Source organism: Halyomorpha halys, unplaced genomic scaffold, assembly GCF_000696795.3.
Source record: "Halyomorpha halys isolate HHAL.00 unplaced genomic scaffold, Hhal_1.1 Scaffold765.1, whole genome shotgun sequence".
In the NCBI taxonomy this organism is placed as follows: Eukaryota; Metazoa; Arthropoda; class Insecta; order Hemiptera; family Pentatomidae; genus Halyomorpha; species Halyomorpha halys.
Genome location: NW_027113294.1, coordinates 501,424 through 514,491, shown reverse-complemented (window position 1 = coordinate 514,491; position 13,068 = coordinate 501,424). Strand labels below are relative to the sequence as shown.

Below are 13,068 nucleotides of genomic sequence, written 5' to 3'. Positions count from 1 at the left end.
TAAAGTAAAATGTTTTATTCTATTATATAATAGAATTGTTTGCATTTAAAAAAAATTATTCTTATATAGTTTTATTTTATATGATGTGGGTTTAATGAGAAACTAAGAATATTTTTCCTCAATCATTCAGATGGATCATTAATAATTTAAAAATGAATCCCATTAAAAAAAATAGAACAATAATAAAGTTGTTCATAATAAATTTTAAATAAGCATTTTATACGACACTGTTATACAGGAAAGGTTAAATTATATGATATAAATCTTGAGTGAGATTTTTACCGACATAAACTCCAACAAACATTTTCTTTTCCTTTCTTTTATATATAAAATACACAGACTTCCTCTTTTTTAAAAAAGATATGGACATAAAAAAAAGAAGCAAATATTACTTGTGATGTAGCAAAATTTGTTTGAGCTAGAGAACCCTTAAGAAAGAGGAGTATTACAAAATGTGTAGTAAAATTGAAGTCCCAGAACTAGTCTTAAAATTGATAATAATAATAGCTTCCATCAGCTAACCTTCAAGAGCTTCAAATCCTCCTCCACATCGTCCAGCCTTCTGATCCGGGGACGTCCTCTTTTCCGTTTTCCATCTGGTTTGCCATATACCATCTTTTATTTCGTTCTCTACTTTATCTCTGTAACCAGGCTTTCCAGGTACTTAAACTGGTTTATAGAACTGAAACTGTGGTCCCCTGAAGGCCTAATTCATATGCTGCTTCTTTGAATTCCTGGAATGTTCCGTTTAATGCTGCTTGGGTTCTTGCAGCAATAACTACATCATCTGCATATGCTAAATATTGAGACAGTCTATTGTAAATGGTCCCTCCTGGATTAGTTCTGATTGTACGGTTATATAAAAACATAACATCATAAATCATTGATTATAGTTGCTTGGAAAACGAGGACACACAGTTATATAAAATACAAAAATTAAATTAAATTTATTGCCATATTTACAAAACAATAATTACAAATGGAACAGTTATCAACAGATTTATCATAGTCTTCATTGTTTTATTGTGCCGTTTGTACATCAATATCCAAATTTATCATTTAAACTAGTTCTTCCATCTCCAGTTTGCCCCTTCGGTGGTTGCCAAACCAAATTAACACAGTCTTCATCAGCATCCGCTGTTTGCTAGAAAAACAAAAATAAATGCCTCTTAGTGTAAGCATTGGTATAATAGTTATATTATATATAAACTACTCAGAAAATTATAAGAAATAGAGTCTCCATGATCTACTCAGTACAAAAATTTAGTTTGAATGGACTGTTATTAATTCAAAGGGAAAGAAATTCGACTTCATCTTCAATGACATCTTAATAAAGCTTGAAAACTTTTTGATGGAAACTTCAGATTTAATTGTAAAATAAAGTGGATATGAGAATACTTATATGATCGACATTATCTTAACACATTTTATTTTCAAAGCTGTAGTGATATTTGGTAGATGGTTTATATATCCATTAGAAATTCATTTAAATGTTTTTATGATGTTGTCGTCCACATCTCCATCTCACAAATTAATAAACTATCTTTTGCTCTAACTTAAGGGATATATGATGGAAGAATGCAATGAGTAGTTAAAAAGAAATATTTTATGATGAAGACAAATACAGTCAAATTAAAATCCATTGTATAATGATAAAACAAAGCTGATCTAAATCAATATTGCAGTTTTGGCTGGTAAATAAGCAATGTTCGGTTGAGTTATAATCAAGATATTATTAAAAACACATAAATTATCTACAGTTTACAATAATAAATAATTTAAGCATTTGTATTTTGTTAATATTATTCTCAACATAAAATAATAATTCATCTTTGATCACCTACCTCAGTGCTAACTTTGACAGTTTTTTTGGAAAATTCATTAGGTCCTTTTTTCTTAGGCTTCTGCTGAACAGCGAGCTCTTTAGGTATCGTCGGACCAATAACTGAAATAAAAGAGATTGTCTGTTAATAAACTGGATTAATTAGTTAGTCAGTAAAAACAAAAACCCTACTGTATGAATGTGATTATGAATTATAATTTTATTTGCTAATAATCCTAATTAAAGTTAAATTAATAATTGAGTTCAGATAAAGACCTTTAAAGTTAATGGTACGGGTTTGATAGTCATTAAAAACTTAAAATTACAGAGTAACTATGGAATTTCATCAATCAAGCTGATTTATTTATTTTTTAATATTATGAAAAATTAGAAGAACTGGTATATGTACCTATCCACAACAAAAAAAAGTAATTGAAAAAAGTTAAACATACACAACCAGGTTCATATGAAGTTGTGAAATGGATGCAAAGTAAGGATCATACGTGAAAAACATAATTTGGGATATATTTTAACAATGGTTCGTCCTATTTCAAAACAAAGCTGGTCTAAATCAATATTACAGTTTTGGCAGGTAAATAAGTAATTTGATTCTTAAATGATAATTCATTGAACTTAAATTATAATGAATTACCCAGCATGTAGACATTTCCAGAAAAAAAGATAATTTTCAGAAATAATTTTCACAAAACATAAAGAGGATGTAAAAAAAAAAAAAAATGTAAAACAGAATGGAAGGTATACTGGTAAACTTTATACAGAATGTCCCATTAATGAGAGGTCATATTGTGGGAGCAGATAATATAGCTTAAGATGAACAAAATGTCCATATGACCCACAATCCGATACTGAATGGTATGGGATATCGGATACTACATTAATACTTAATAAATGAAGAAGTTTTTTTTGAGATCCGGAATATTTACAGTCCAAAAATTTATAGAAATTATTAAACTTTAATTTTCAACATAAAGTCATGGAACCCTGATTTTCTTTTTTGTCAGATTCAACCCATCATACTTATAGACAATTTTCTAAACTTTAATTTGGTGCCTCTTAAATTTTTTAAAAGGAGCATTAAAGTAGATTTATTTGAGTTTTTCCGAGAAAAACCACTGATAACAGCTAAAAATACAAAATTTTATTTTTATTCCATACCGTTGAAAATCGAATTATGGGTCATATGGACTTTTTTTTTCTCTAAAGGTATTCCTCTATAGTATCTGCTCCCACAGTATGACCATTCTTTTATGGGACACTTTTTATATGTACTTAATAGACTTTTTTGTGTTATTTATTATTTTAAAAGACTTTTTTAATACAATTCTATAATTCTAATGTCATATAAGAAGAGGCACTTGCTCTGTGTGAACCGTAGAAGGAATAAACAAGTTGTGGTACTTTTACAAAATAAGTGTACCAAGACTTCGTGTCAACAGACTTAAAGAGTGCCCCACGAATATACTATTTATTTAAGTACAAACCAAACGAAGGATTTTCTTAATTAAAACTTATTTATAAAATACAAACTATACAATATTAGTAAATGAATAAACAGAATATGTTATCTAAATTATGTCAGCTAAAATAGACATTAATTGTTCAGGGAACCCTCTCCCTCCCCTCCTGAATGACTTCAATTTAATTATATTCATGGCACTGCAAGCTATGGTGCTTCCCTCTGTTGGCCAAATAGAGAAGCAGAAAAAATAAGCAGCCATTGCTTTTGAATCAAAATGGGAGAATCTGAGATCATCTCCAACATAGTTACTATTTCGACTTTCAATTAGTTCATTATCACCCATATGAAGTAGAATACCTATGGGAACTGATGGCTCACGAGGAAAGCGGAGAATTAGAGCAGAGCAATCCATGAACATCATTTATCATCTACCAGGTTCCTCAAATCAGCATATTGAGAAGAAATATATCCCCTAATTCAGAGTTGAATAACAGACTAACAATAATATAATGTTTGGCTCTCCACTAACTACATAGCAATAGTTCTAAATATAATCTCATAAAGTTATAAAGTCCATTTAATTAACTTACAGAATCAGTTATAGTAAGATCAATTTTCTGCATACTCTGGTTTCACCCCAGACTGCAGTGATATCACAATTATTCAAAATTAAATCTCTTACACAAGATGAACATATATTTTAATACAAACCTTTTTTCTTTTTTATTTCAACGGGATCATCTTCTTTAATATGGACATCAGCTTTAATTACTTCAACCTCTTTGGCTTCAATTTTTTCTATCTTCTGTTCCGAATGACTGCTTTTTTCTTTAATAGGGACTGGATCAACTTTAAATGGTTTTAATTCAGGTAAGCTAGTTGGTTTTACAATATTTATCAGCTTCCGTAAATGATCTTCTTCCTTCTTTAATTTTGCTACTTCATCCTAAAAAAATATATTAATACTAGTAATATAATAAATACATATTACTCATAAAATAATATTTGAAAAATAATTTTTCCAATGAAAAAAATTAATTAAACATTTAAATGAAATTTTATTCATATTAAAATAAATAAAAAAATATATACAATCAACAAAATATACCCTAGCAATTTTAATATCCAATTTAGCAGGCTTATCATGCTTCAGTGTCTTCATAAATGTATCTAAAGCATCTTGATCTTCACTCTCACATTCAGTTTGGTGTTGGCTTAAATCCAACAATTTCTCCAACTTTTGTTGCGATTCCTTCAGCCGTTCAATAACATCCTTATGCTTAGTCATCTGTAAAAAAATAAATAAATAATAATAATAACATTAAACATTTATAAAATACAGCAATTTATTCAGAATATGAAATAACCACAAATGAAAAAATTGTTGTAACTCAAGGATAACTTGAGTTTCTACATTTTTCCTACTTCTTTTATTTCTTATCAAATGTATCTTGCCATCAACACATTTTAAATTCATAATTATCAGATATATATCAATACAATAAATCTAATTAAAGTCGTACATCAATTGATTGTTTTACAGTAGTTTAATTTGAATTTTTACAAATAATTTATCCACTAAGTTAGCTGACAAATACACAAATATTTTTCTTGGACAGGATTATATCTCAAAATAGCTTTTACCGTTTTAAATTTATTCCTCAAATCATTCTCGTCATTAAATCTTCTGGACAAATCATTGACCAATAAATATGGGTAATTATGGAGCCAATAGAAATGGTGAGGAACCTGTATATCCACTTACTTGGTAGACTTTTTTTTTTTTAAGCTTGTTACAATGATTCTGAAACAACTTTTAATAATTTATTTGAATTTTCTCATGAAGGCAGTTTTTACATTTTTTCTTGGATTCTCCATAATTGAAAAACTCTCTGAATTCTTTCAGTCTCTTTACAGTTCTGACTGCAAGACACCCTGTCTATATCACAGTACCATACATTCAATATTATTCAAGAAAATGAGTTTTTAACATGGCTAATTTAATCACTATTTAGCCATTAAAATAAACAAATAAACCAGCCAAATAAACTTTATGGTTTTATTACAGAGCTTAACTTATTGATGGAAACTTTTTTGGGAAATTAAGCAAAATATGTTATTTATTGCTTGGAAAATTTGCCAACAATTTAGAACTTTTTTTCATCTCTAATGTCATTAATACTAACCAATGAATAATAAGTTTTACATAACATGTTGATTATTGTTATCAGTTGCGTACATGAGCCCATCATATTAACCTATTGCTGTCGCACTCCATACGCCAAAAATGGCTAGGAATGGGGTGAAAAACAAAAAAATAAAAAAAACAGAAATACTAACCAATGATTCATAGGTTTCCACGGTTTCTTGAATTTTTCCCGCTTTCTTCATCCTTTTTTGGCGCTTAAGGTCTAAGTCACCAGTTCTATCAAAAAAACTATCTTCATCACTGTCATAATAGTCATTTTCCTCCCAATTTCTTTTCTGGTGTCTTTTAGCCTCTTAAAAAAAACAAATAAAACATCATAATTATTTCCATGGTTGCTCCACAGTGAAACAAGCCATCACTGTCTAAGAACATCTGGGAAAATTAAATTTATAAGCAAATGCCTGCATAATCCAATCCAAAGACATTGTTCAGCATGCATGTGGAGCTGTCATTAGAAATATTCGGCAGAAATAGTTGACTCTGGATTTAAGCTACTACATGATTATGATGCTTTGGAATATGATGAAAAAATAAAACATAAAAATTCCAGCACATTTAAAACAGTAAGAAATCTATGTATTCTCTTTCTTTTTTTTTTTTTTACATAAGTTTTTGTGATAAAACCCTAATTATGTTTTCTTCATTACATACGGAACATTACTTTATTGACATTTCAAAGTTCTTCCCTCAACTTAACAATCTTTCCAGTAGTTACATATTCCGATTAATCCATATTAAAATACTTAGTCATAAATAGTTTTATAATGCAGCCCACAGACCACAGCCCATCAGACTATCATGGGTAAGAGTCCAGTTTGATAGTAAAAATGAAATATCCAAGTGGGCAATATTATAAAGAGAGAGAAAAGCACTTTATTAAAAATGTTGTGCTAGCCAACTGCATTGTGTTAATAAAGCATACTTAAGACTAGTAAATATTAATTGAATTTTATTATATTTCTTTTCAGGAATTTATTTATATTTCAGTATATGCTGGAATCACCTATCCAAATTTCATTATATATGTAAATCAGTAAGAAAAATCGTGGATATAAATACACATATCAGTGGATATGTAAATGGACAGAAAGAAAAAATTACAATTAAAAAGGCAAACTTTGTTTGAAATCAGCACTAATGAAAAATAAAATAAGCTTTTTAATAAAAAAAAAAAATTAGGACTTATATTTGGGAATATATAAAAATGAATTTTAATTTAAAAGTACATATGTCCACAAATTAATAACAAGAACTTGATAATGGGCAGAGGAGCCCGAAACGTTGTTCAGAAGTTATAGAGAATAAAGAAATGGAAAAGGGTATAAATAAATTCCTGAAAAGAAATATAATTAAGTTTAATAAATCAAACCCTTTGGAACTTAATTGTACGAGTGTAACTAATTACTTATATTTTTAGTATAAATTAATTAATTTATATTAATCCATATTTACTATTAATTTATGACAAAATATTTTAATATGGATAAATAGGACTATGTATCAACTTATGATGTTGATCTTGATTTTGGGGAAAGAGCTCCAAAACGTCAGTAATGGAATGTTATAAAAAAAATATGAGGTGTTTTCACAAAAACTTACGTAAAATAAAAAGATAAACATTGCATATTTATATATATATATTTTTTTTTTCAGATCAAACCCACCATCAACAGATCATGTCCAACATCGATAGATATATTTATTTAAATTTTCTTCTAAAGATTAACCACTATAATTATTTTCAAATAAAGTAAAACATAAATAATAAAAAAAACAAAAAGGATTTCCTGCATTTAAAATAAAAATATTTTCTAATTTAATGTTTTATTTGTTGTACTTAGTTGAGAATTATATACAAACCTTGCTTAGACTGCCGAAACAATCCCAACTTGTCTATTAGTCGGCATGCTTCTAAAGCACACTGAAACTGAGCTTCTTTCTTACTCCTGGCCGATGACTCAACTACCATTTCTTTGCCACTACCATCATCAAGCGGTAGCCTACAAATACACAAACAATTATGATAAATTTTAAAATTAACTCAAAAATTTTATTCAATTTTAAAAGAAAAGAAACCAATATTAAAAATAAATAAATAAATAATTGATATACACTCACACAATCTTACAGGCTATCATTCCTTTTTCGGCTTGTTCAGTCATAAATTGAAGTTCTTCACCCTCCCTTTCAAACCAGTGTCTTAAAGACTTTTTAGGATCGTCAATATACAATTCTTCATTGGTCGTGACAGCATATGGATTTTCACTCAAATCTTCTTCAACATCGGCATCATCACCTTACATAAAAAAAAAGAATTCTTCGTTAATTTATAATTAAATTTATACAACAATTTATAATGAGTTAATGAGCATTATAGAACAATATGAAAGGAAAGATTAGTTTATCGCAAGTACAAAAAATAGATGTTTAAAGCTAATCCATTATTGGTGATAGCTAAAAATAAACTTATTTTTCTTCAATGACTGCCTATTAAATATCAACAATATATATACTGATTACTTTAACATATTACTTCAACTAACAGTATATTAAATGGCTTCTATGTTATGCTAAGATGGTCCCTAAAACATTTCTCAATACTGAGAAATTAAAAAATTTTTATTGTTCAATGCATTCTCAGTCAGTTCATATATACAATAAGCAGTGGTGGTTTTAATTTTGTTTGCACAAACAGGGCATGGGATGATACTTAAGGAACAATAATAAACCAATAACTCATATTTTCCGAATTCAAGGGTTTATATCTTTTTTGCAGAACATTGTTCATATAAAAATAAAATTCTTATTACAAAATGTTATAATGCACTGTAAATATTAATGTTTAATTGTAAATAAAATATTCAAAGGGTTTTCAAATGATATTACAAGTTGTTACACATGCTTCTAAAGGTTCATTAATACAATGACTTTTTAAAATCAAAATTTTACCAGCCTATCCTAACATTACCAAAAATACGTATTCAGAATTTATTTTAGTCAAAACCTTAAGGTTTTGAAACATTAGAAATTAAATAGTAGGTACAATTAAATAAAGGTACAACATAGCAGAAAAAACTATTTTGATACCTTTATTGACCACCACCCAGACTATCTTCCTACAATCAACTGCTTATGGTCAACAATCTTCTTCCAATTAGAAATTTTAAAAAATCAATTGGGACAATTTTTGATTAACTGAAAAGTTTTTTTTTTTATTAAAGCTTTACAGTAAGTGAAAATACCATTGTTTGATAAATATTCATTGAATGTGAATGGATATGGATTTCACATAATTTTAAAAAGTATAAACATGTTATAATAACTGACATTTAAATATATAATTTAATATAGTTTAAAAATGGAGACAGTTCACAACTAGTAATTTAACAAACAAAAACATACAATATTATTACCTAAACCCCAAGATACTCCTCTTTCTTCGATCAATTGCTTTTCTCTTTCTTCTTCTTCAATTTTCAGCCTTAATTCTTCTTCTTCCTGCCGTGCTTTCTCTTCCAATTCAAGCTTCCTTTTTTCTTTCAGTTCAGTCAGAGTTAAATCTGATTCCTCCTCTTCATCATATTCTGGTCCTTGCAGAAGGAAAAATCTAGTACTGCATCCAAACTTTATCATATGACCAACCTAAAAAGTTAAATTATACAGAATTTCAAGTTTTCCCTTAGTGGTAAATAAGGACTATTACTAGGGACTTTCATTCAAATTAGGTTGAGAAAATATTTGAGAAGCAATAATTTTACGCATAATAACCTTATCTCTATTATAGTGGCCTTGCTAGCAAAATTAAACCCATGCACAAAAACAATATTGTTCAGCTCTCAAAGTTTACCAGTATTAAAATAGGAAAAACACTTCAACTTTAGTATGGTAGGGAGAGATTTAAATAGGTATCTTCACATGATATTACATAGTTGTTTATTTTATAACAGTTTCCTTACGTATAATTAAAAAAAAAAATGTTTAAGCTCCTTTTCTCTTCATCTCTCCCCACTAACTTATCCTTGATTACATCTATGATCAACAATAAGTTTGTTCCAGTAACAACCAAAACTATCATTAAACCTGCAAGCGCTAGGCATTTCAATATTCTTTAGCCTGCCAGTTTGATGACAGTGTTGAAAGAAGCCTAATATCTTAACTGCTAAAAAATTAAATTTGAATGATGGTGCCACTTTTATATTAGTCATGAAGAAGTGACAATATAAGTCCTTAGGCTACTGATAATTGGTATGATCATAAAAAATTGTACAGAAAAAAAAATTAAACTTGGATATAAATTATTATTTCCAAAGAAAATTAACTGGTCAATTCATTTAGAGAAGAAAAAAATTATGAAAAATAGATCACAAAAAAAAATTAATATAATATAAATTATATCATCATCCAACAATAATTCTCATTTCTCACAAAATAGTATTGCAATATAAATTTGCATGAGTGGACTAAAATCATTCTTTCATGAACTTCTCATATCTTAGAGTAAGTTTAACAATACGACTGCGTTTAACGACACATTGTCGTCAAAAACGAAGGTCACTTTTTTATCTTCAGAGTGGTGACAACACTCTTTAATCTTGAATTGTCCCGAACCGTGTTTAGTACTGTCCTAGTTTCTACCAGCTATGATCGTTTCTGGATTCTACTGCCATTGAGGATTTTTGCACTCTTTCAATTTTTTGATTATTTTCTTATTACAAAAATTATTTTTTGAAAAATATAAATTCATTTACTCATGTTTTCTTTTATTTTACACCTTTCTAATATTTTTTTTTTATATATTCAAATAGGTTTTTTTTATGTATTGTTTTGGATTATTTCACATTATCTAAATCTCTTATAGAAAATGTGGTGATATACAAAAACTTTCTAGAGTCGTTATTCAGTAATTCAGTTAAAAAAACTGCAAAACATTCATGTATCAGCTTATTGTACATACAGATTCAATGGAATACATGAGTGTGTTGCCATGGTTACAAAACAGGTATTTAAACTTTCTTTGGCTAGATATTACAGTATACAATGCTTATTTAAATTAAATACAATGCTACTAACTCCTAGGACCCAGGTTCGAATCTGGCAGGGCAGAAAATTATTTTCTGTTACACTGTAGCTGTGAGTCAACCCTGTGTGTTACCCAGCCTCTTATGTAGTTACCCTTAATTGGGGAAAAATTTGGTGGTTGAGCGTAATCTTTAAAAAATCACCTCCTTTTATAATCGTTCTAAAAACAGTGCTTCCTTATAAAGTACAGAACCCATGACCCTTCATGGGTTATAGCGGTTCACTTTATAATTATTATTTAAATAAAAAGAACAGAAAATAAAAATCGTACTTTTAAGTTTCCAGTTTTTACAACAACTGGGACTGAAGTTCTTTTTCAGATTTTTGTAATAAAAAAATTGAATAACAGCTGTTTTGAATGTGTTGTAGGTCATGAACCACTATAATAGTGTTACCCTGACACTATGATACCATTTGTAACAGCATTTCAAGAAAATCATATTTTAATTAAAAAAGAAGAAATGAAAAGATCATAAATATGCCTAACTCTTTTAATTATGAACTAAAAAATTCACATTACCTTTTGTTGAAAAAAGAAAACTATAAAACCTACATATTTATCAAAATCAGATACCTTTATTCGAGCATAAATTTTTGGTTTCAATCTCCCTTTGTTCAGAAACGTTCCATGAGTACTATCAAGGTCGTACAAATAAAATCCTTTATCTAAGTCTCCATCAGGCACTCCTCGATACTGTAAAACTGCATGGTATCGAGATACAGTGGGATGGGCCATTACAACATCACACGAATCAATTCTTCCAAAAACAACAAAAGACTTTTTACGAAGATTCATTCTTCTTTGAATTACACCTGATTTTAATTCCTAAAATAAACACAATAATACAAATTAATAACTTACAATAACGAAATTACAATCAAAAAGGAGTAAAAAAGAAAACAATTACCTCAAGGAAGTAGTCATCATTGGGTAAACCTTTCCAATTCGGCTCACTGTAAGGAAGAGAGGGAAAATTGGATATCGGTTCTGGTTTCAATTCCACTGCACTTGGGCCTTCAAAAAAATTAACGGGTTCATCAGAACCCAAATTCTTATTAGTGGATTTCTTAGTTGAACCTTTGGCTCCTTTCCGTGGTCCAATAAATACTGGTTTTTTAAAAACTCCTTTAGTTTCATCCTTTGATTCAGACTCAATAGACACCTCATTATCATTAATAGTTCCATTCATTGCTTCAGATTCACAAGAAACCTCTTTATCATCATTAGATCCATTCTTTGCTTCAGATTCACAAGAAACCTCTTTTTCATAATTAGTTTCATTCTTTGCACAATTAACCTCTTTTTCTATAGAGGAAGTAATTACTGATTCTACTTCCATTTTTTATAAAACTTAAAACCGTTTATAAAAATTCAAAGCTAAAAACAGTCATACATTACATGTTATCACTTAATTCTACAGCTCAGAGAAAAATTGATAAAATAAACAAAATTAAACGTTATGGAGGTAACAGAGCAGGTTTTATTTGCTATATCAATGAAGATCGCTTGAGAAAGAACTCTTAAAGTAAATTAATCTTAGAAACATTATCAGGAAATATATAATTTAAGTGAAGAACATCAAAAGGATTGAGTAATTTTAAGTATTTTACACAATTTTTAAGCTGGGAGAGACTCAAAAATAATTTTTTTTAAGTCCTGGTTAGAATAAAATATTACGTTTTATATTTTCGATGATAAACTTGGCAGATCCCTGCACTCGGAATGAGTAAAACGATGATTTTTAAAATTAAAATAACAATAAATTTTGTCTTGAAGTAATTGTTTAAAAATAAAAAATATTAAAGTAATTCATTTTAGATTTATAGTTTAGTTAGGCAAGCAGTTTCACCTCTACTGCATAACGCCATTTATATTTAAAGCGAATGGATTTTGTGATCTTTTAGACAGCCAACCAGAACAGATTTATTTATTTTTTATATCATTAGTTTTAAAATCTTTCGGACAACAATACCAAATTTAACATTTTTAAATCGTTTTTACAAAATTCTACAAAGACACTAATAGAGGTTCTGGGACAGCGATATTTTTGAGGGACTGTATGAATAATTTGGCGCTAAAGCTACTTGAAGTTATTTTAAGAACTTAAAAATTGAAAATTAATTAGTTTTTTAAATCTTGTTATAAATTTAAAATAACTGCACAATCTTTTATGTACATCTTGGAGGAATGAGTATGATGGAGGGATACGCTTTCAGGGCGAGTGACGCCAGTAGGCGGGGTCAATTTCTTTCGTAGGCGTGGCGTCCGGCACACTATATATTTGACAGTAAAGAGTTGCTGCCTCACGTCGTATGCCAAGAAATGGCTAGGCGGGGAATCAAAATTAAAAAGAAGTTGAGTTACTCAAAAGTCACATTTTGTTGTTGATATTTGTTTTAAATTACTATTAACTAGCAATCAATTTTGTGTTGTAAAAATTAAATATGCTAAAAAATAATGTTTACTGTTTTTATTTT

At 28.6% G+C, this 13,068-nt stretch overlaps 1 protein-coding gene across 1 annotated transcript; it reads right to left on the bottom strand.

Annotated features, from left to right (window-relative positions):
• Positions 1–928: 928 nt before the first annotated feature.
• LOC106686028 (kanadaptin) lies at positions 929–12,058 on the bottom strand. The gene is made up of 10 exons (XM_014429108.2): positions 11,499–12,058; positions 11,165–11,416; positions 8,925–9,153; positions 7,630–7,807; positions 7,372–7,511; positions 5,643–5,803; positions 4,411–4,590; positions 4,014–4,248; positions 1,845–1,945; positions 929–1,144 (listed from the first exon to the last, which is right to left on the bottom strand). The coding sequence occupies exons 1-10, from the start codon at positions 11,928–11,930 to the stop codon at positions 1,040–1,042; spliced, it is 2,013 nt and encodes a 670-aa protein (XP_014284594.1). The 5' UTR covers positions 11,931–12,058; the 3' UTR covers positions 929–1,039.
• Between the last annotated feature and the right edge of the window lie 1,010 nt (positions 12,059–13,068).

Bases quoted from the DNA above. Each gene is read 5' to 3' on its own strand.
- LOC106686028 (XM_014429108.2), bottom strand. From the start codon at position 11,930: ATGGAAGTAGAATCAGTAATTACTTCCTCTATAGAAAAAGAGGTTAAT. The intron at 9,154-11,164 runs GTATCTGATTTT...TTAACTTTTTAG, and splicing joins AAATTTATGCTCGAATAAAG to GTTGGTCATATGATAAAGTT. The intron at 5,804-7,371 runs GTTTGTATATAA...GTTTTTTTTAAG, and splicing joins GTTTCGGCAGTCTAAGCAAG to AGGCTAAAAGACACCAGAAA.